General features: G+C 47.2%; 1 protein-coding gene across 1 annotated transcript; it reads left to right on the forward strand.

Annotated features, from left to right (window-relative positions):
* The first annotated feature begins 5,176 nt into the window (after positions 1 to 5,176).
* MRAP (melanocortin 2 receptor accessory protein) lies at positions 5,177 to 23,145 on the forward strand. Its single transcript, XM_081302284.1, has 3 exons — positions 5,177 to 5,615; positions 19,487 to 19,586; positions 22,228 to 23,145. The coding sequence occupies exons 1-3, from the start codon at positions 5,510 to 5,512 to the stop codon at positions 22,346 to 22,348; spliced, it is 327 nt and encodes a 108-aa protein (XP_081158410.1). The 5' UTR covers positions 5,177 to 5,509; the 3' UTR covers positions 22,349 to 23,145.
* Positions 23,146 to 24,045: the final 900 nt, after the last annotated feature.

The following is a 24,045-nucleotide window of genomic DNA, read 5'->3' on the forward strand; positions in this document are numbered from 1 at the left end:
TTTACTTATATAGGGACTTATGATCAAGAAGTTAAGGACTATAGAGGCATTGTTCTTTGTGCACTGGAAAGTGACAGGGCTAGAAACGTTCTTGTAGCTATTTCACTGTTGCAATGCTTGGGGCTTCCTGTGGCACCCAGGAAACCCATTGTCCAAAGTTTCTACTAAGCAGGCTTGAAGGTTACAGCATAGGTCAAACATTGTAGTTATCTTGCTATGCTCAGATTCCTCTATCCCTGGGAGCTGGCATTTGAATTCAAAGCTATGAGCTAAAGAATTCTATGGTAAGCACAGAATTCTCCTGTTTAACAGAAGTCACCATCTACTGGGCAGTTTTCAGTCAGTGGCTGCCCAGAGAAATATCCAGGAGTGGTGTCACCTCTGTCCAGGTGCCAGTTCAAAGCAATGATTCATTCACCTCTCCCAACAGACCTTGGATAACAAAATAGTTCATGAGGAAGTATTTGTTTTTTTGCAAAGATTGCAGCTAATAAATAAAGAAGGGATGGTAGAATAAGATTACTATCTTTACAATCAATGAATTAAATGATCTCAGCAATGATCATCACTTTTTAAGACACAATTTAAAAAAAGAAAACAACCAGACATCTTGTGACTTCCAAGGAATGGACACCACACCAATTAGACTCTTCTTGATCAAACAAGGGTTCACTTTTAGTCTGACTTCATTTTTCAGGAAATACAGGGATGGGAAAACAGGACTAACACTACTGTGATATCAATTGTCAAACTCTTCAGGAAAAATAACCCATTTCTTCAATAGCAAATAGATGCCAATTCAATGAAAGAATAAAAACAAGTTTTCCCCCAAAGATCATGAAGAAGAAAAGGATGTCCCCTCTCACGACTTCTTTTCTACAGTGTACTGGAGGTCATAGCCAATGCAGTAAGATAAGAAAAGGAGATCAAAGGTAAACTGAACAAGAGGGAAGAAATAAATCTAAACCAATTAACAAAAACACTTCTAGAACCAATAGACAATTTTAGCAAGGTTACAGATATAGGAATAATATGAAAGTCAGTCAATTTCCTACTTACTGGCAATGAATAAGTAGAATTTGAAATTAAAGATAGATTGCCATTTCTGTTAGCATCCCACCAAATGAAATACTTAGAGCACTTGGGTGGACCATGGGGAATTTTAGGGCTGTCAGACTTTTCTCACTATATATATAAAATGGTGGATACATATTATCATTCTTTTGTCTAAACCCACAGACTAAGCTACTCTAAGAGTGAACCGTAATGTAAATTATAGTGTTTGAATAATAATGATTGGTCAATGTAATCTCATCAGTTGTAAAAAAAAAAAAGTGTGTGTGTATAACAATAATATATGTTCCTATTTTTTCATTTTTATATATTATATATAGTTATTAGGATGTTCTTATTCATTTATTGAACCCAGTTGTTCCAGATTTGGCTGCTGTGATCACTTTCATTTTGGTGTTGGACCTCATTCAAGGAAATGAGCATTTATTTTCTGTGTTGGGGAGGGAACCTGGGGCCTTGCCTCCGTTGGGCGAGTTCTCTCCCACTGGGCCACTTCCCCAGCCCCCAAGTGAAGTTCAGCAAGCAGACTTTGGGGTTTGCCTTTCTATGGCTCCTTTTCCTCCAGTATGCCCTGCACCTCCACTTTCCATCTACTCTGCTGCCCCCTCTCCCAGGTCCCCTGACTCCTGGAGCCAAACCCGAGGAACGCACTGAGGGAAACGCTCCACAGATACAAAGCTCACCCGGTGCGGTTCCCAGGCTCAGTGTGGCCTCCCTTCAGTCTCCCTTACTCTTGGTGTCACTCCTCAGTGTCCCCATGTCATAGCGTGTCCACATTTTGCAGTTGTTATCTGCAGGCTGGTTTTTGGAATGTATACTATTTCACAACATCGCACACTGCTTGATTGGATTCTGATTTTGTGGTTTTATATATAAATAACTTGGGATGGTTGACGTAGCATTCTTTGCAGCCTTATGGTTTTTACAACTAAGGATTTTGTTTTTAAATCCCATGGAAAGTTTTTAAATGGATGGATACTATCAACAGTTTCTGATATTACAGCTACCAGGCAGAGCACGATCTTTGTCTTCAAACACTTTAAAAAACAGAAAACTTAAGGGTCTAACAGAAGTGAGTTTAAAAAAAAAACATCATAGGAACTTACCAAAATAGATAAAGTTAAAAAGACTAAAAATAATAAATTTGATGAAGATGTAAAGCAACAGAAATTTTCACGTTTTATTGGTTACCTCTTACTGAGTGAGAAACACCTCCATTTAGCTCTAAATCTCACACTTCTGTGGATTAGCAATGCAGTTGGGCTCAGCTAGGTGTCTCTGGGTTGGGACTGGGTTACTCATGGCTCTGTACCAGTTGCATGTTAGCTAGGCAGCTCTGCTCCTGGCTGCTGACCGCACAGCTGTCCCTGATCATCCAGAAGGCCAGCTCCTGCTTACGCACATAGTAACCGGGCAGGAGATGGAGAGTGTGGAAGACCTTTTAAGACCTTGGCCTAGAACTTACATGACTTCTTCCTCCCCTCTCCCCCTGTTCTGTGATTCAAACTGAGGATCTTGTGCATGCTCAGCAAGTGCTCTACCACTGAGCTGTATCCCCAGCCAACACAACTTCATAATATTTGTATGAGTCAAAGCCAACACAAGTCCAAGTCCAACCCATGGGCAAGAGGTGCAGAAACACTCTTCATTTTTTTCTGAGGATATGGAAAGTCAGGATGAGGGGGATGCGTAAGTGGTGAAAGGTTGGAGCCCTCTTTGTAAAACACCATACAGCGTGCTTTAATTTGGATGTTAAGTTTCCCCCAGAGGCTCATGTGTTAAAGGCGTGGTCCTCAGTATGGTGCTGTTGAGGGGTGGGAAACCTTTAAGAGATGATGGAGCCTGTGGGAGGTCTTTAGGTCATTGAGGGGGGGGAGTGTCCTAAAGGGGATCATAGAGCCCTGACCATTCCTTTTCCTCTCTTTCACCTCCTGGCCCTAAGGGCAGCAGCTTTGCTCAGCTATCTGCTCCCACCATGATGTGGTAGCACAGGTCTTAACCAACCATGAACTGACACCTCTAAAACAAACCTTTTCTCTAAGTACATTGATCATATCAGGTAGTTGTTACAGTAACTGTCATGGTTTGGGTTGGGAATGTTCGTCAAGAGCTCATGTGCTCATGTGTTGAAGCCTGGTCCCAATACAGCAATGTACAGAGGCGGTCTCTGGGGCAGTGACTGGATCCTGAGGGTTCTATCCTCACCTGTGGTTAATCCATCTGATGGATTGACAACGTGAAAGGACCGCTGAGAAGAGGTGGAAACCACAGGCAGGTGGGGCGTGGTTGGAGGAAGTAGGTCTCCAAGGGAACGCCCTTGGGACTGAATCTTGTCCTGGGACCCTCTTCCTTCTCTCCTCTCTCCCTCCCCCCCCCCCACCCCTCTCTCTCTCCTTCCAGCTGCCATGTGCTGAGCAGCTGTCCTGCACCACTCCCTTCTGCCATGATGTCCTGCCTCACTCTAGTCCAAAGCAGTGGAGCAGCTGACCCTGGACTGAGACCCTCTGAAACCATGAGCCCAACAGTCTTCCCTCCTTTAAGTCACGTGTGTCAGGTCTGTTGGTGACAGCAATGGGAAGCTGACCAACAGGGACAGAAAGCTGACTGACAGAAACAGTGGCTTGCAAGACAGCTACATCTTCCAACCAGTTGTTAACCAATCATTCACTTTTCTCAAACATCCTCATGTTCGACATCCACCCTGTCATGGATTCCCAAATCCTGCCCAAAGACAATTCCAACAAATTTCGTGTAAAGGCCTGGGCTTTATTGGTTGCTCTAGAATTAGGCACACTCATTCGGTACAGCAAGAGTTCTGATGAGCTGAGCAGTCCTGGCTTTATACACAGGGTGGGGTTGGAGGGAACAGAAGCACCCCCAGTGGACTGATTCTTTCACAGCGACTTTCTTGTAAGATGAAAGACAGGGAGAAAGAACAACGGGAAATCTCTTCCATTTAGCTGTTCCTTAGTATCTAGTATTCTTTTATGATACACAGGTAATCTTGTAAGTAACCCATTTTCCAAAGTTTTATCTGAGCCAGACATGGCGTGATGACAGAATCACCATGGAGGAGGGGGCTGTGGGGATTGCTGATGTGTATCTGGGGGTTCAGAAGAACAGTGACTATCTGGGACTTTGGTGTTTCATGGGACTGGGCCTCTATCCTGGAGATGGGGGGTGTCTTTGACATCTCTGGGCTTGTAAGTCAGATGCATCTATCAACCTGTGTCAAAACTGAACTGAACTGAAACTTGGGAATTACTTGGCATGAAAGGAACTCACCCCAGAAAACCAACCCAGACATCAGAAGTGCACAGAGCAGAGGAGACAGGAGTTTTCTTTGACTTTTTCAAGGAATTTTTCCCCTGTTGGCTCTGGGAAGCCAAGAGCTCACCCCTCCCCTCCCCGTCAGCTGAAGACTGCCGCAGACAGAGCAGCCTGATCAGACCAGCAGAGCTGCGGTTAACTGGGTGGACGGTCCACACTCTCAAGGCCCAGCTTAACTCTGGCAGTGTAGACCTGAAACCATAACCCCGGCAAGCGGGGAGATCACAAGAAAGGTCCCATAAAACTGCACTCTGACGTCCTAATTCCCAAAAGCAAAGTTCTGGGGCTCCTCTCACATTTTGGCCTTCTCATTCCAACACACAGAGTGTTCCCCTTAGTACCGTCTAAGGGTCTTCAACGAGCGAAGGAATCACTTTAGAGGGCGGCTCTCCAGAAACTCAGAACTCATCCCAGTGTGTTGGCCAAGAGCTGAATCCTGGGCGGTTTTTGTCCATATAAACGGCCTCTTCACTTGGGACAAATGCAGCCGGCTGGTTGGTTCCTGGGGGTTTAGGAAAAGCAGAGAGCTGCACTCTGCTATTTTGGTTTTAAGGGATTGGTTATATGTGTGCAAGGAACATGTTCAGGGCTGGCATCTCTCAACTTCTGCTCTCAGACACTGAATCCAAGCCAGGGACTTGCTGATTGCTTAATAGCACCAAGAGCTCTCCATGCACGTCAAGGGCACTTCCGTTAATGGCTTTATTAACTTTTCAATTACTGAAGGCAAAAAGTGATTGTCCTCTCCAGCCCCTTGGGCATCTTCTCTTTGGAGAGGCCCAGCTCCCCTGCTTCTGCTGTGGGGCCATCTAAAGCTGCACTGGAAATCTGATCTCTGGCTGTTCTGCTCTGCTTGCTCTGGAGCTGTATCAGGAGGGGGCAGGATGGGAGGCCCTGCTTGTAGGCTGAACATGTCAGGCACACCCCCCTGACCTTTCCTCCAGCACAGCGGCTCTGATAAGTGGGCAGGCCTTGTGCTTGGAGACCCACAGACACACTTGGATGATTCCTACAGAAATCAGTTAAGCAATCTCCTTCCAGAGGCCCAGAGCCCCATTCTGGATGTGAGCCACTGGCCGGAGGCTGCCTCACCAGTGCCACAATCATGGCCAACAGGACAAACACATCCTCCCCGTACTACAGCTATGAATACTACCTGGACTACCTGGACCTCATTCCTGTAGACGAGAAGAAGCTGAAAGCCAACAAACGTGAGTCGAAACTGGGAAAGGAGGCCAGGCAGAGGCTGGGGGTCCACTGGGAACTCCTGCCTTTTTTCTTCTTATTTACTCTAGAAGATGTCAGGGTAAGCTGCAGTGGGAGTCAAATTGTGTTTGTGATCTTCTGTAACAAGTATGTGTGTTAATCTGCCACAAAATTAAGAATATTCTTGTTGTGTGGGGGAAGGGGCGGTACCAGGGATTGAACTCAGGGGCCCTTGACCACTGAGCCCTGGCCCCAGCCCTATTTTGTATTTTATTTAGAGACAGGGTCTCACTAAGTTGCTTATCACCTCACTTTTGCTGAGGCTGGCTTTGAACTCTCAGTCCTCCTGCCTCCCCTCAGCCTCCCGAGCTGCTGAGTTTGCAGATATGCGCCACCGCACACAGCCACAATGTTCTGTTAAGACAGATTTCTTGATCAAGTTTCATTTGTCTGGGGTTCTAATAATCTCAGTGAGTTTCTTCAAATTGCAGCTTGCTTTTTCCATTGTCTCTATTTAGCTTTGGGAGAGGTCTTCTCTCTACCTCTAAGATATATGATGTAATTCCTGGGGAAATGCAAACTGGTATATAATCTTCATGGTCTCAGGGAGGATAAACGTGAGTTCACATTCTTTGCTTTTCTCCTGGGTAACTTGGCACTTTTTGGGCAATCTGATCTGTCCAGCTACTCAATCAAGATAACAAAGTCAGCCAAGGAAATGAGAATAAGAAACAAAACCCAGGGACAGAGAGTCCACAGAAGGAAACCTGCCCCCGGCCTATCCAGTCAGAAACCTCGGGTTCCTTGGCTGTTTCCCACAGTACAATCCCGTGGTATCTGTCTCAAGAAGTAAATTAAGTCACTAAGCTTGTAGGAAAGCCAAACAAATTCAACTCCAAAGAAATCTTTCTTAAAACACTTTTCTTCAGAAGTCTCAGTTTCTTAGATCAGTTCCAACTTGACTAGAGGCTCACAGAGGCAAATCCCTAGGATGGAGGAGAGCTTTGAACCCACAGAGACGTGCTCCTCTAGGAACTTTGACTCCTGTGTATTTCTCCGGTGCCTCAGTCTTGGTGTCTTATCTGAACTTAATTTCTATTTTTTTTTCTAGAAAAAAAAAATGATGGGTTAGACAAAAATACCTCCCACAAGAAAGCTTAAACCCTGAGTAGGTCATCGTTGCATTTTGTCCTGGGGCCCAGGCCAGAAGACGGAAGTCCCCAGAAGGGGGTCACCTGGTCTCCAGGCCAGTTAGCTGGGATCTGCATCTTAGCCCCTCGGCAGCTGCGTGGCCTTGGGCGGGGAACATGACTAAGGCTGGCCAGATTCAAGAGGAGAGAATTAGGTTCCATCTGTCAAGGGAAGAAGTGTTGAAATTCTGAGACAGTCTCTAATTCCCTTGGGGTGGGGAGACAATGGGATAGGGCAGGTTTCCAAATCTCTCTGTAACGTTTTAATTCTGGGTTTGTTTGTTTTTTAAAGCATCTGGATCAAATATGGCAACGTGTTTAAGGGATACCTAGATGTTGTCATTTTCTTCTATATTTTGTCTATGTCTGAAATATTGTATTATTCAATTTTTTGAGATATATTTTTCAAGGTTAAAAGGCTCTTAGTAAAAGATTCATACAATAAAACACTTCACCCCAACATTGAGGGGAAAAAAAAAACAGTGTTAACATTTCCATGCCAACGAGGGTATATCTGTGTCCATGTCCCCACGTGAACATGTATGCACACACACTCGCTCACTCACACACTCGCTCGCTCACACACTCGTCACTCACACACTCGCTCGCTCACACACTCCTGCTCTACACACTGTTTCTACTAGCTTCGTTCCAGACGCTCCTGAGGGAAAGCCCAGAACCTCCCCGCATCAGCCCTCTCCTCCCAGAGCCTGGTCTGTGACTGCATCAGGCAAGGGGCCCCCCGTGCATGGGCAAGGGTCGTCCTTGCCCTCAGCTGGGGAGGACAGGACCTTGAGTTTGTAGAAAGCTATGCTGTCTGCTAGTGACGACAGCTTTATGCTCTGGGTGGTTTGAAAGAGTTTCAAATATTTTGATGCAGTCCATTTTGACAGAAACCATTTTTCTTTGGGTAGGGGGTGTTCAGGGATTGAACTCAGGGCCACTCGACCACTGAGCCACCTCCCCAGCCCTATTTTGTATTTTATTTAGAGACCACGTCTCACTGAGTTGCTTAGGGCCTCGCTTTTGCTGAGGCTGGCTTTGAACTCACAATCCTCCTGCCTCAGCCTCCCGAGCCTCTGGGACTGAGACCCTCTTCTTGACTGAGGGATAATATGAGACTTATCATCCCAACCACTCGGGAGTCCAGCTCAGCAGCAGCAGGTACGCTCACATTGGTGCACACTGTGACCGCTGACCATCTCCAGAAAGCCACCCTTTCCCAAATTGAAACTTGGTACCTGTTAAACCTCCCCTGTCCCTGGCCACTGCCACCCTACATTGTCCCTGTGGATTTGACCATGCCAGGGACCTGTTGTGACTTACTGTTTGTGCATCTCTGACTCACATTGATGCCCCACTCCCAAGTGCAGTGGGATTTGGAGTCAGTGTCCTTAGGAGGGATTAGGTCATGAAGTGGAGCTCTCAAGAGGGGACTAGTGTCTTGTAAAAGACCGGGGGGATCTCTCTCTCTCTCTCCTTCTCCCCCCCTCCCACACTACGGGGGAACGTAACCAGAAGAGTCCTTACCAGGCACTGTTCACATTGATCTTGGACTTCCCCCCTTCTGGAACTATGAGAAGAGAATTTCTATTATTTAAGCCACCCAGACGGTGGCGTTTCAGTCATAGAGTCCACACTGACCGAGACAGGCCCTGATAGTGGAAACATAGGCTATTGTCCTTTGGGACTGGCTTTTCTCACCTGGCATAATTCACGGTAGGACATGTTTCTGGTTTGTAGAGGCCTATATCAAAAGGAAAGACATTTTGAAAATAAACCACTTGCAGCAGTCACCACCACAAACGTCACCTTGAGCTCAGTAGACGTCTGTGGACACCAGAAACACCCCCACTGCAGGGTGCTGAAAGCAGGCTGGCTGGTCTTCAGCGGGGACGCTTCGTGGTGGCAGAGGGGTTAGGGAATCCCCCTAACCACAGGAACAGTAGCCACAGAGACTTGGCCACCAGGGTGATGAACTGGCATGGGAGCCCGGGTGGACCCCTCTGGCCGTCTCATCAGCTGTCCTGCCCGCACCGTTCACCTGCTTAGCTGGGGCTGGTGCCTCCTCCCCCAGCGCCTTTCCTCCTCAGCCTTGTCCACATGTACAGGACCCGACCCCTTTGCCCTCTGGCCACCAGCCAGTCCCTCCACCCTGGTTGCCAAACGCCTGCCCCCTCCCCAGCTCTCCTTCTCTGGGTCCCTGCGGTCAGGCTGGGCACCATCTTCGTCGTCATCTTCTGGAACTGTCTCTTCAGAAAACGTCAATCCGCAACTCTCACAGGCTGTGTCCCTGTCCCCACCACGGCCTGTGACTCTCGTGTTCATTTCCATCTCCATCTTCTCTCCTTGGTTGTTGGGGTCCAAAGGCTTGGGTCCTCCCCAAATCCACATGTTCAAACCCCATCCCCAACAGGATGTGATGGCGTCAGGAGACAGGGCCTTTGGAAGGTGACTAGGTTATGAGGGAGGGGACGCTCTCCCCCACACCCTCCCCCTCCAGCCACGCCCTGCCCACCTCCAGTTGCCACTCACTGGATCCCATGAGGGGTCGAGACTCTCACAACCCGATCCCTTCACTCCAAACCTTCTTGTCCTGTCTCACACATGAGCTTTTGGGGGACACCTCACATCCAAGCCATACAGCCCCCCAGTTTGTGCATGTTGGTGTAGAAGCGCAAACAGACACACTAGCCCGCTGGCCCTCGAATGTACGCTGGGCTGCCCCGGTCGTACCACAGCAGGTTCCTCCTCCTGGGCACCTGGGCACTGGAAACCGTCTCCTAATTCTCTTTCTCTCCAGGCTGCCCAAATACCATCAGGGCTGCCACTAACCTGTGTCTTAGAGAAGGTTAGAAAATGCCCTGACTCTGGGCACCTAGCTAATCACAACCACCCAGCTGGTGGCCCTCGAGCATGGCAGGGCTCAGGTCCTCGGTGTCACTCTATAGGCTCAGCTGTTGGCCCTCGGCCTTTCCCATCTCTGCCTTCCCCAGGAAGCCTAAGTTGGGGCGTTCCCTCTGAAACTTGGTCTTACAACTTTAGTTTTCCATTCTCTCCCATGAAACCCACCTCCTCCCCACACCAGAAACACACTGCAGTTTTTCCTACCTTTTTACCTTTGTTCACGTTTAATTCAACCATCAAAAAAAAAATCTGCTAGACACTGCACTGGGAGCTGGTGGTACAAGAGAAAAATAAATTCATGCCCTAGATTTTTTCATTAGCTTAATTTTGTTACTCTCACTTACTTTTTGATTATGTATTTCCATGTAGATCATCATGACATTCTTCTGCCAAATGCTTCATTAGGAAACCATAAGAAAATAATATTAGTACACCTGCAGCATTTCAGTGATTATTTCTTAGAGTCACTTACTACTCAGCTGTTACAGTTTGGATCTTGAATGTCACCCAAAGGCCCATGTGTTGAAGGCTTGGTTTCCAGTCTGTGGTGTTAGTTGGAGGTGGTAGAATCGTTAGGAATTGGGGTCTAGTGGAAGAAAGTTAGGTTACTGGGGACATACTCTTGAAAGAGAGACTGGGAGCCTGGCCCTTTTCTATCTTTATCTTTGCTTCTCAGCTGTTCCATCATGTGTTCCTGACACACTGCACTGTGCTGCCACAGGCCTACAGCAACAGGGCCAAGCAACCAAATATTAAAACGTCTGAAATTGTCAGCTAATACAAACCTTTTCTCTTTTTAAGTTGATTATCTCAGGTATTTTGTCACAATAATGGAAAGCTGACTAACACATCAGTCTAGATTCAACTTTCCCCATATGTGCTTATGAGCTGTTTTTGACCAATCCACATGGATGGATAGCATCTGGTTGTTATGTTCCTTGAGTCTTTTTTTATTCTAGAGGAGGCCTTTTTTGTAAAGGTCACTGATTTGATGGAGGTATCAAAAAGGCTACTCTGTATTTATCTTCATCATTCCAGCCAAGAGGGAGATACCATTAATAAGCTACTATTCCATTAATGGTGTTGCACTGGAGATTTGTAAAGATTATCTGTGGAGCACAGAGAAGGATTCCCACAAGGGGAAGTCAGAGGTCTGGGGATCAATGGTCCCAAGGGCAAAAGTTATCTTCCTAGAGAAGGTGAGTCCCACAGGATCAACAAGGATGTGCCTGAATTTAAGATAAAGGGCTTTTCCAGGGTTGAGAACAGTTACACTCCCATGGACAAAGTAGGTGTGTCCAGGAGGATGACATGTGAGTTCTTTTTATATGACAGAGTTGAGAGCTATAGGCCACACGGGGGCTGGATGTCACGGGCCAGTCTCAAAGGACTTCCCATCAGCCATAGGTGTCATCTAACACTGTAGATAGGGAAGGGACAAGATCCAGTTGGCTTGCTATACATATTCCTCTGGTAAAAATAGAAAGTTTGATGGTGGATAATACCTGGGCAGGTGACGTAGTGGGGCTGGAAATTTAAAGTTGATAAGAGTCTTGCCCTTGGGAGTTGACTGTCCAGGAAGCAGAGGCCAACTTATGTAAGTATGCTACGGTGTTCTGAATTGGAAATAAACAGAGGGGTACCAAGGTCCAGAGAGGCGCAGCCAGGTACTCACAGAGTGGAACTTAAAGCCCAGGTTCCAAAGCCTTCAGGACTCTCCCCATGACACTTGGAGTGAGATTGGCAAATTCTCAACAGACTCCATGCTCCGGGGAATAGGAACCCAGCCCACATCTGGAGCGAGGCCTGATACATATAAAGCATGCAATAAATCTTTGTTGGATAAATAGAAACGCGTGTGTAGCAGGCAGCTCCTTTATGTGGTCTTAACTTTCACGATGAATGTCTGTGTCAATCATTGACCTACTGCTTCTCAGCTCTGAATACTGGGGAGAGATACATTGATAATTGACACAGAAAATATGCCCCTGTGACAAACAACAGGATTCCTTTAAGCACCTCTCCTTAAAGGAAGCACATGGTGCTATTTCACAGGCCCAGGATCGGGAGGAGCAGTGCAGAGGGCAGGGCTGGGGCAGGAGTCAGCAGGGTGGGCAGGAATACGTCTGGTGAAACCACTGGCCGGACCCTGGGCCCCTGACAGCCTCAGTGTGGCAATAACCACTGTGAGGCCATCTCAATGTGGAAACCACAGCCCTGTGTGGCCCCCGCATAGCCACCTGTGGTCTGCCATGCACTATCAGACAGACTCCCGCTGAACACCCAGGCCCCCCCCCCACCCCTGCTCACTGTCACTCTAGAAGGTTGTCTGTGGTTGGTCCCTCGGCTCCAGCCTAGCTCAGGCCTGGCAAAGCCAACTAACATCTTTGCTATCTGGTGGCCAAACTACACCTTCTCTGAAGAGGTCTGAAGCCCTCCAAGGTTTGTCTCACATAGAATCTCATTATCTATGTGTTTTGTACTCTTTTTTTTTTTCTTTTTTGCCCTATGCATCAGTCATCTTCATGTAACTATAACAAAATACCTGAAGCAATTAACTTATAAAGAGAAAAACTTTATTAGGTTCACAATTTTGGATGGTTTCATCCAAGATCAGGTGGCACCATTGCTTTGGGCCTCTGGTGAGGGAGCACCTGGTATGACAACCACTTACATAACCATGAGCCAGGAAACAGAGAGAGGAAGGGGTCAGAGTCCCACAGTCCTCTTTGAGGGAATGTCCCCAGGAAACTAAGGACCTCCCACTAGGCCCCACCTCCTACAGGCCTACAGCACCTCCTAAGAGCACCACCCTGCGGACCAGCTTTTTAATGGGTGGGCCTTTGGGAGACACTACCCATATTCAAACCATAACAATATCGTGTTTTAAATGGCTTGACCTACCAATGTCATGTGTTCCCAGGTCATTCAATATTCTTGCACAAAATCTTTGTAAATGGCTTCATGTGTTCTCCAAGTTTGGATATATAGGGTGTTTTTAAGATTTTCCTATTAAAACCATTCATCCCGAGGAGGGAAAAGTTCTACCATTGTTGGGTATCAGCGAAGACGTCCTATAAACTTCTGTTCTTGGTATTTAAATTCCAGTACGTTTACTAAAAATACAGAACTGGACATCTTTATCATCCATACTCTGTGGTACCTCTGTCCCTGTGTCACTTTTATTTTCCCAAATGATCAGCAAAAGCTGAATCAGGCAGTCTCGGGAAGGGACCAGGCTTCCATAGTCTCCTTTGATGGCTTCAGAGGTAGGGTCAGGTGCACCCAGGCAGGGGGCATCATAGACAGCAGGTGACTCTCCTGCTGATACATTCAACTTTCTCTCACTTGGGTCTCCTCCCAGACTCAGAAAGCCCGGCACCCCAGTTCTGCCGGCTTCTCTGTAGCAGGCACATCAAAGACAGGAAGAAGCTGGGAAAGGAGTCCAGACCCAGGAGGGCCTCAAGGTGGGGACCAAGAGGCAAAGCTCTGGCTCAGATCTTCTTATGAAAGGCCACCTGGGTCAACTGGCAGACCAGGCTGGGTTTGACTCTTGCACTGAACAGAGAAGGAAACAAAATAGAGGAAAAATACCCAGGGCTCATGAGACAAGCAGGAAGGATTTTAAGATTTTTGTGATCATGCCCATACACTGGAATATATCCCATCATGGTTGGGACGTATAAAAAACATGCTTGGGCCAACCAGGGCTGGGTCCAAGACCACGGCTGAGCTTTCCCAGGGAAAGCTCAAAACCTGGTGTGATTCACAGGCACTTTCATTTTCGACATGGCTTCTGGTTGTTTTGTGGAGAGAAAAAGGGTCTCCGCAGCTCTTAACAAGGTGGAACACACAGATTTGATTACTGAGACCTGCCTGAATTGACGAACTGTATGTTTGACTGCCTGGGCGGCTAAGCTTAGAGGAAAACCGATCCCATATTCCAGTTTTATGATGACAAAACAGATTTTTCTAACAAGATGTGCCTCCAGCTCCCGGTCTAAAGCCCCCTTGGAGAGAGCAGCGAGATGGCTGGGCTCCCCTGAGGAGTGTGGCTGTGTTGCTGGGCTCTCTACCTCTTGGGTCTGTCCACATGGTGCTTCTCTTTAATTACGGGTTGGGAGGGTCGTGTCATAGTTCACGTCGAGGCCTGTTGATGTGCTGCCTCTGGCAGCTTAGTAATGTGGCCTGCTCATCTGCTACTCCAAGAGCTGGGAGCAGCAGAAGAAAAACACACCAATAATCAATCTCTTCTGAACACAAAGAGTCTCTTCTGAGTGCAAAGAATTCAATGAACAGACTGAACCAAGTACTGCCTACAACCTTCCTCGCATTCAGAGTAATGTTTCAGGGCCCGGCTTTACCATGGCCTCAATCTCTTCAGCCAGTGGTGCATCCCCTGTGCGTGACACAGTAGTGATTTTCAACCCAAGAAGACCCAAGTTTTTGCCGGGCGCAATGGCACCCACCTGTAATCTCAGAGGCTTGGAGGAGAGAATCCTGAGTTCAATGCCAGCCTCAGCAATGGCAAGGCACTATGCAACTCAGTGAGACCCTGTCTCCAAATAAAATACAAAATAGGGCTGGGGATGTGGCTCAGTGGTTGAGTGCCCCTGAGTTCAATCCCTGGTACTCTCTACCCCTGGAAAAATTGGGAAAAAAAAAAGAGAGAGAGAGAGAGAGAGACCCAAGTTTTTAGTTCTGCAAATATTTCAGTGAAACTAACGCAAGTTCATTAAAATGGAAATGGTTGGAAATCAATCTAAAGCTTATATATCCTTTACATATGTGTGTGTGTGTGTGTGTGCATGTGTGCCTCTGTGTGTGTGTGTGTGTGTGTGTTTATTTTGGGGGGTACCAGAGATTGAACTTGGTGGTACTCGGCCACAGAGCCACAGCCCCAGCCCAATTTTGTATTTTATTTAGAGACAGGGTCTCACTGAGGTGCTTAGTGCCCCACCGTTGCAGAGGCTGGCTTTGAACTCGAGATCCTCCTGCCTCAGCCTCCCGAGTCTCTGGGATTACAGGTGTGCGCCACTGCACCCAGCCCTTTATATGTTTTTCACATAGAAGAAAATATATATTTTCAAACACTATAATCACTCATATATTACTTTTCTCAAAAGAATAGAAAAATCGGGCTGGGGATGTGGCTCAAGCGGTAGCGCGCTGGCCTGGCATGCGTGCGGCCCGGGTTCGATCCTCAGCACCACATACAAAACAAGGATGTGTGTCCGCCGATAACTAAAAAATAAATATTAAAAAAAAAAGAATAGAAAAATCTAAAATCATAATATTTATTTCAAAGGGACCATAAGTAGTATATTTATTGATAAATTTAAGATTTTTATAGGTGTCTTATACATAGGGCAGCAGGATATACTGACTTAAGGAGATACCAGAATGTTTACCTCTGAATAAATTTATGTTGAAGTGCCCTCTAGGAGGAGGTGCACCTGCTGAATGATTCTGTTATTGCTCAAAACTTTCTTTTAAACCTTTTTTATGGAACTTACAACACATTACATGAAAAAATGATGGTGGTAAATTTTTTATATGTTTTGAGGATGGATTGCTTCCTGGAAAGAGTTTAGATATACTCAAAAGTAAATCAGATAAATGAAATGGGTGATTAAGCTGATTGATGTTTCTAGGAGTCAAAATGCAATAAGATCTCATAATGTAGCAAATTGTGTATTTGTGCGTGTGTGTGTGTGTGTGTGTGTGTGCACAGTGATCTACAAACGAGCCCTTGAAAGTAATCTCAACAGAGGAGTCCTGTAAATGCTTGATCAATAGATGAATTTTAGGAAAATTTCTCTCTATGTAGAGGGAGGGTGCCTATTTTGAAGGTCAGCCTTCACTCGGGATTTCAGTCCTGGCGTTACCAACTCAATTTTTTCACTGACTTGGAAAAGGACGTTGATGATGGCTGGCAGAGTAGCAGATGAAACAGAAGTTGATTTCTCTCTTATGTAAAAGAGAGACTGGGTTGGTGAATGAATTCCATGAAATCCTTGGGAACCAGCTTCTCCCCAGGTCATTACTCTGCCATCCAAGGCACATCCCTCAGGTCCCAAGACAAGCTCCTACTCACATCCACGATAAGTAGCAAAATGGCACAGAGGAATAAGAAAGGACACAAGGGACCGAAGTCTAGCAGTCTCTGGAGGAAGACTCCAGTATGGTTCCTCTCACGTCTCCTTGGCCATAACCTTATCAATGGTCCTGTCTGGTTGAAAAGGAGGCTGTAAGATGTAGTCTCGCCCCAGGCAGCCATGTGCCCAGTGGAAAGCAAGGGTCCATCACAATGGCGGCACACAGAAGCGGATGTCAGGATCAACAGCCATCAGTCTGGGCCATAATTACTATGGCTCATACCTTACACTTTAGTGAGCTTGAAGGAAGCAGCACTATCACTTGCGGCAAAACCCTCTGAACGGAAACAATAATTTTAGTTCTATTTATAAATCATTTCACATCATTGAACAAGAAACTGCGCCACATGCATTATATACACACATCACTCTGTTTAATCCTCCTAACATCTAATCTGATAGGTACTGTCATCCCACCTTACAAGTGAACAGATTCAGAGATGGGAAAATCTCAGATTGCCTGAGGCGACACAGCTAAGGAATGGCCCTCAGAATTGGAACTTAAAGTTCCACACCTCCAAAGTTGGGCTTTTGTCACACCGTCATTCCCCCAGTAAGAGAAAGATCTTGAAGTGGATCTCCTAGGACTCCAGGACCCAAATGTTAGTAGCTAAAGCTGAGATTGAGTGGTTTTCACGCAACAAAACTGAAGTGCCCACCGAGGAGGAAACTTAATGGGAGTCATTTGTTAGGACCAAGTTCCAAGGAGAAATCCCTCAAGGCGAAGCAAATGGAAGCCAGGCCATGTCACCCAGAGCCTTTTCTTGTCACTCCACTGTTGATGTCTAATGCTTCTCATTCCACCAGTGCTTACCAGGAGACCAAGGAGGGAAAAGAAAAGGGGGAAGAGGGGAGGGAGGAAAGGAGAAAAGGATGGGGGGAGAGAGAGAAGGAGAAATGGAGAGGGCCGAACAAGAGGGGACCGGGAGGTGGCGAGGACAGGAGGGGAGGAGAGAGAGAAAGTTTTCCATAAATGGGCCAGTTTCACCATCAAGCCAGCCTGGGACTCCTTGTGAAAACAACCCGTGGATGTTAGAACCCTCCCCAAACTGGGAAATGACAGTTTTTGCTCTTGGAACAAAATGTTCTCTCCCAGCACTTGGAGAAAAGGGCTTGCATTTTTTATTTTGATTGCCTTTTTTCAAAAGAACACGATGAAAACAAATTTAGTACAGAAAATAATGGGCTGGGGATGTGGCTCAAGCGGTAGTGCGCTCGCCTGGTATGCGTGCGGCCCGGGTTCGATCCTCAGCACCACATACCAACAAGGATGTTGTGTCTGCCGAGAACTAAAAAATAAATATTAAAAATTCTCTCTAAAAAAAAAAAAAGAAAGAAAATAAGGAGTGGCTACTGATCATCTTTCGGTGTGGCAAAAATTTAAATCTCACTTATCTGAACACACTGTGCTTTGAAAGGTGAAGCCTCATTTCCCCCCAGTATCTGGGGATAGTGACAAGAACTGAGGCAGATGAGGGTGAGCCTGAGAGAAGGGCTCGCTTGGCTGTTGAAATCTGTTTCCTAAGAGTCCTGGCAGAACTCATCTGGGGGTGAACGACCTCAAATCCTGCATTGCTTTGATGGAGGAGAAAAAAGCATTAGTGTCTGCAGAAATCCAAAATATCCTTACTGAATACAATCTCAAGCCAAATTTTCAGAAATAAACATGCACTTTTGTACTTGGAAAGCTATGAAGTATGTGGCAGCTCTCTGGGAAGGGAGAATAATGCCCGGTGAGCTGGCAAGTCCTCGAGCTCTGGACACGTGGTGTCATTTCTACTTTCCAGGAGTCCAGGGGGCCCCCAAGCAGCTTAATGTTCTTGGGTGCCACCATGGGCTTCTCAGCTCAAGGAGAGATAGGAAAGACGAGAGCGCCAGCCTGGTGTTTGGCCTCTGTCCTCTCTTGGAGTGTAGACCCCGAGTGCTGATGTCACCAGCCAGCGGGCTCCTGATTCCTATTGTAAGTGCGGCAGCTTTTCCTGAGACCTTTTTTGTTGTTGTGCTGTTCTTTTGGTAACAGGGATTGAACCCAGGGGTGCTCAGCCACGGAGCCAGCCCTGTTTTGTATTTTATTTAGAGACAGAGTCTCGCTGAGTTTCTTGGGGCCTTGCAGAGTTGCTGCGGCTGGCTTTGAACTCGCGATTCTCCTGTCTCAGCCTCCTGAGCTGCTGGAATTACAGGTACGCACCCATTAGACCATTTTCAAAGTTAATGGTTAGGGTCCAGGATCACTCATAATTACAAGTCCTCCATTTCTCCCTCTACCTTCTGAGTTGTGGAGGGCAGAGATGACCCCCTGTACGCAGGTATGCCGCCCCACCCCCTTTATTGGAGGGTTCTACATGCATAGATTCAACCAATCAAGACTGAAAATGCTTGAAAAAAAATCCCTTCTCTATTAAAAATGTGCAGACTTTCCTCTTGTGCTTATTATCAGCACAATATAATTACTTATATATAATTTATGATATAAATTTATTATATAGTAATATATATTTACTACATAATTACTAAATGCTATTATAGGATTAACATTGTACTGGGTATTGTAAGTAATCTGGAGATGATTCAAAGTGGATAGCATGACGTGGGTTGATTATATACAAATACTGTGCTACTTTAGATAAAGGACTTGGGCATCCAAGGATTTCAGTATCTACAGGGGGTCTGAAACCAGTCCCCCATGCATTTCAAGGAATGGTGATTCCATCCGTCACACCCAGAGCTCCACCTCCATGTCTGTTTGGCTCACAAATTTCTAACACTCCATTCGTTCCTTCAGTTGCTTGTTCTTGCTCCCATTCATTTGTTCACCCATTAAATAATCATCCAGGGGGGGAAAAAACCCCACCCTACTGGTAGCAAACGGTTCCCCAGCAACTTACATAATCTTCTTGACCTGGAGCTCCAGAGAAAGGCACCACCTGCCCCGCCAGGTCCTGCCGGGTCTAGAAGAGCTAGGCCTGTTTCTGGGTTTCCCTTTGCTGGAGCATAGTGGCTGCAAAAGGGTTTCTTCTCCCTACACTGCCCAGAGGTGAGCTTTTCCACCTGAAAAAGGAGACTACTTCCCTAGTCCCTGACCTGGGCAGGTTGCCCAGGGAAGGCTCAGCTGACCACCTCAGAGCACCAAGGCCTTGGCTCTCCATGGACACCACAGCCCAGGGCACATCATCCTCTAGGTCTCTGCCTCCTGGGGCCTCTGACTCTGCTCCCCATGAGGCTGGTCACCAAGCCCATGGAGCTGCCCACAGCCCTTTCTTCTCCCTTCCCGGGGGGAGAAGGAAGAAAAACCAATCCTTGAGGACCGCTCCTCTGAGTAGCAATATCTAAGAAGCAGATCTAGAGGGTGCCACAGGATTGTATTAACTGTTTTCCTTCAACAATCAGCTAATGACCCAGTGGCTAGTTGCCCTGGAAAAAAAAAAATACCTACTTCCCTGCTTTACTGTTCTTTCCCAAGGTCTTTACTGGGAAACCTTCCGTAGGCCAGTGGCTGAGAGGTGAGAATAGAGAACAGTTCCACTCAGGGCCATAGTGCGGTACCTGGACTCCCTGTTTCCCCTCACTGTTGGTTATGGTTGATGGCAAACTGACCTCAAGAACATCCTGTTCCTCTTGCAGATGCTATTGTCATCGCCTTTTGGGTGAGCCTGGCTGCGTTTGTGGTGCTCCTCTTCCTCATTCTGCTCTACATGTCCTGGTCGGGGTCCTCACAGATGAGGTAAGTGGGAGGGGGAGGGCATTCTGGGAACTCAGACGACGCTAAAGAACAATGGCATAGAATATTGATGCAGCAGAAGAGGAACAGAGGGCCGAGTCCAACCACAACATGACGGACAGTTGTGCACCACATAACAAGGTGTTCTTCAACAAAGAAAGGTGGTGGATCCATGAGAGTATATCTCCTGGTTATCTGGTAGACAGTCTAGTGTGTGTTGAGTACTCTCTGAGGTTTGCATGACAATAAAACCGCCTAATGACCCACTTCTCCAAATGTGTCCCCATGGTTAAGCAACTTGACTATGCCTTAAAGACATCTAAGTAAAAGAAGGCAGACACAAAAGATGACGTATTGTGTGACTCCATTTATGCGAAATGTCCAGAATAGGCAAAATCCATAGAGATAGAAAGCAAATTGGTGGTTGTCTAGGGCTGGAGAAGGCAGGGGAAGCGGGGGACTGCTTATGGGTTCCTTTGTGGGGGATGATAAAACTGTTCTAAAATTAGATTATGGCCACAGATGCACAACCGTGAATTATACATTTAAGTGGGTGAACTTTACCACATGTAAAATGTATCTCAATTCAGTTTAAAAAGGTAACAAAATGATACCATGTGCCCCATAAGTGTTGCCAACCAGACTAACAGGAAAATGCAACCTTAGATGAGGCACTGTGAGTACTATCTCCTATTGAATCCCGTATGTGTGCCTCAGTGTTGGTTGCATTGGAGACAAAATCTAGGAGCTTCAAGCAGTAATTAGAACCCAGCTCATCTGAATCTTGCCTCATGCTAGTCAATTGGCCTGCAGACTGATGGGATCAGGGTGGGCAATGGACCCAATGAAAGCCCATCTAGAGGGGCTGGGGATGTGGTTCAAGCGGTAGCACGCTCGCCTGGCATACGTGTGGCCCGGGGGTTCGATCCTCAGCACCACATACAAACAAAGATGTTGTGTCCGCCAAAAACTAAAAAATAAATAAAAAAGAAAAAAAGAAAGAAAAGAAAGCCCATCTAGAAGCTGGCTGGTGGCTGCGTGGCCTGTCTGATGCCCAGTTTCAAATTTGGAATCAGGAACCCAAGAGATGGACTAGGTATGATGGCTGCGGCACTGAGTGGTCCAGTTGGACGACTGGGCTGTGCACCTCTGTGGACCATGACAGCCATATGGGTAGTCCTTGAGGAGCAAGACCACTCAAAACTCCAGGAGCTACCAGCAGAGATGGGCAGAGCTGCTGCTGAGATAGGAAGAGAGGAGGGGTCTTGGTGCCCCTAAAAGAACTAACCCCTACACCTGATGGGGTCCCAGGTCAGCTCCTGTGAGGAACCTGTGGACTGATGCATTGTAAAAGGGCCTCTGTTTCTCTCCCGCCCCCATTTTACCTCCCACCCTGCCCTCGGATGCTAACTCACCCTGTCTATACTCATCAGGTAATTTCTGGCCGGGAGGCAGGGACTAGTTTTGTGTGTGTGTGTGTGTGTGTGTGTGTGTGTGTGTGTGTTGCTGGGGATTGAACCCAAGACCTTGTGCATGTGGAGCAAGCACTCTAACAATTGAACTACATCACCAGCCAAGGGACCAGCTTTTGAGCAGTGAAGAAATTCCTTCTTTTCTTTCAAAATTTAGAACTCATATTACATTTAAGCATATTTTACCCTGAGACACTTGGGGATAAACTAAGGAAATCACTTTTCTTTTCTGCTCCTCTGAGGTGTCTTGCAGCAAGCCCTCCCTATGCCTAGGACACTTTGCAAGGATTGCCTGTAATCCTCCTGGTGGAAAGTCCCCTGGTCTGGGGGGCACACTGGGGCCTCTACAGAGCCCAGTGCCAGTGGACAGCACAGTCTTTGGGCTACAGTTTTACAGGGGCGAATTCATGTTGTTCAGCCCTCATGACACCATGTAACAGACACGGAATACCCAGGGCAGCAAAGACGATCCTTAGTAAGATTTAGGAATGAGAGGTGCTCCCCAAGGAGTCGCTCTTTCTATGTAGAAGAAAGGAATAAAGGAAGAGAGAGAGGAAGAAATGAAAGGCTGTCTTATGCTGAGGTTTCTGAAATGAGGGGCCTCTGCCTCCATGGGCTCCTGTCCTGTGTTCTTCATCTAAGTGAACATAATAGCACATTGAAACTTGACCTCTAGCTTAGACAGCGGCCCCACATGCCTCACTTCACCCTGATGATACCTGTAGGGCACCTACTAGCCCATTTTGTGGAAGAAACCCAAGCCAGGTGGGAAGTGGTGGCTGGGGCACCTGCCAGGCAGTGCGTCCACTGCCCCTACACCTCTGGGCAGAATACAGGGAGGATGGACTTCTTATCTCAGATACAAGTTGGCTTGGGTATGGATCTAAGCAGAGCTTATTCATACCAGTGGCTGAATGGAAGGTGAATCTGCTCTAGGCCCCTGGAAATGAGAACAAGAGGAAGTAACCTTGAGGGAGAGACTGAGGCCTCCTTCCTGACAACGCACTTCCTGTCTTCTCAGAAATCTGTAATGGATTCAGTGACCCCTCCCCTACTCCATGGGCCTTCCCTATGGCCCTGGGCAGGCACAATAACGGGTGACGGGAAGGCAGCACAGGTGAGAAATGCTTTCGGCCAGCTCCTTTGATGTCTCCCATTTGCTCTGTCCACAGGACTGGTCCCCAGCATCACCAAATGTGCCCGTGGAATCACAGCCTCAACCTCCCCTGCTGCCTCAGGAGGGCCTCCCACGGGGCAGTAGAGACACCAGGAAGCAGAGCTGGGGCTGAGTAGTGGCTACAGCATGAGAGTCCCTCTGCCTCACCCCCGTGGTTCCCACAGATCTCCTCTGGGAACAGGACCTGGATGGGTGTCCCCATGACATCAGGATCAAGCACAGTGAGCCTGGAGACAGAACCTCTCAATTAGCCACAATCATGGCCAAGTGAACTGGTAATGTTGAACCAACTGGACACACATGTTGCCTTTTCAAAGCTTGTTTACATGTAGCAGAAAGTGATCAGGTCAACGACTCTATCAGGAGGCACATCATGAGCATCTGTCAAAGACTTGCATATGGCTCCTCTGGCATAGATAAGTCATCACAGACACGGCTGATTTTATTACCATACTTAATCTGCTCACTTCTTACTTTGGCTCTAAGAGGAGTAGGAAAATAAAATATGCATGAATTAAAAGTCCTTACTGACCCCTACCACTGTGCCAGCCCCTCTGTGAATATTGCCTGCGTGCACTTGATCCATCTGCCCCTTTGTTAGGACACTGGGGAGGCCTGCAGAGTACTCGTGTGTCCTCCAATACTAAGATGTGGTGGTGTCTCCTTTGCCAGCCAGCTGGCCAGGTCATGTTCTCCTCCTCAGCTTTTCAACACAGTGCCCAAGAGGTCTCCCCTGCAGGGAGGCCGTGCCTGTGCCCAAGGGGAGCAAAGCAGACTCCATGTTCACAGAGGGCCTCAGCCATGCTGAGGCTGGCAGGTGGAGTCCCACCCGAGATGCCACTTGTGCCCATGGATCTGAGATCCCCGAGCTTCTAGTCCTCTAGTACCCAGCAGAATCATGCAACAAGGTCCTGAAAACCCACTTGTGCCACCCAGAACTTTTAGGTAACGAGTTGGTGAGTTTTAGTTTTAAAATAATTTTTTTCTTTCACAGGAGTATTTAAAATATAGCTGTCCTTTGAAATCCATGGGGGTTGGTTCTAGAACCCCTCAAGGAGGCCAAAATCTACAGAGGCTCAGGTTGCTTCTGTAAAATGTATTTGCATATAACTTACTTATATCCTCCCATACTTGTGATACCTAACACAGTGCAAATGCTAGGAAACAGCTGTTCCATGGTGCTGTTCAGAGAATGACAGGAAGTCTGTCCATGATCAGTACAGATGCAATTCTTAGCTGAATTCGTGGCCCAGGAACCTGCAGATCCAGAGAACTGACTGCACTTATGGTTCAGTGTTTTGAGTTATAGGTCTTGGTGAAGACCTTGTATAATCTATTCTCCACAAGGTGAGACTCTCCTCCACCCTAGTGACTAGAAATTGGTTCCACAGGGTGAGGGCGTGTGGGAAAGCACAGGTGTGCTCAGTAGCCCAGGGCTGCCTGGCAACCCCACCTTCCCAGGGCTCATGTCAGAGGTGGGCAGGGGTCACCAGGTAAGCTGAGCCTGAGCCTGCCCCAGCAAAGCTGGGAAGTCAAATCCCACCCATGTTGGAACTTAAGAACCTAGGAGACAGCTGACAGCCTGAGGCCTGTGCTGGGGCCAAGGAAGTCCACTCTGTGAGTGGCCCCTCCTTACCTCCCTTAGATGCCTGGGCTGCAGGGACACACCCCAGACCCTGCTCCTCATGAATCAGAAGAAAACTCAGTAAGCATGTGACAGAAGGGTAAGACACAGGTTCAGAGGGAACCATGAAGAGAAGGCACAGAAAATGGGGCCTTAGCTGGAACAGTGCTTGCAGAGGCCAACCTGAAT

Source organism: Spermophilus citellus, assembly GCF_964194105.1.
Source record: "Spermophilus citellus genome assembly, chromosome: 7".
NCBI lineage: Eukaryota > Metazoa > Chordata > Mammalia > Rodentia > Sciuridae > Spermophilus > Spermophilus citellus.

Bases quoted from the DNA above. Each gene is read 5' to 3' on its own strand.
- MRAP (XM_081302284.1), top strand. From the start codon at position 5,510: ATGGCCAACAGGACAAACACATCCTCCCCGTACTACAGCTATGAATAC. The intron at 5,616-19,486 runs GTGAGTCGAAAC...TTCCTCTTGCAG, and splicing joins GAAGCTGAAAGCCAACAAAC to ATGCTATTGTCATCGCCTTT. The intron at 19,587-22,227 runs GTAAGTGGGAGG...CTCTGTCCACAG, and splicing joins TCGGGGTCCTCACAGATGAG to GACTGGTCCCCAGCATCACC.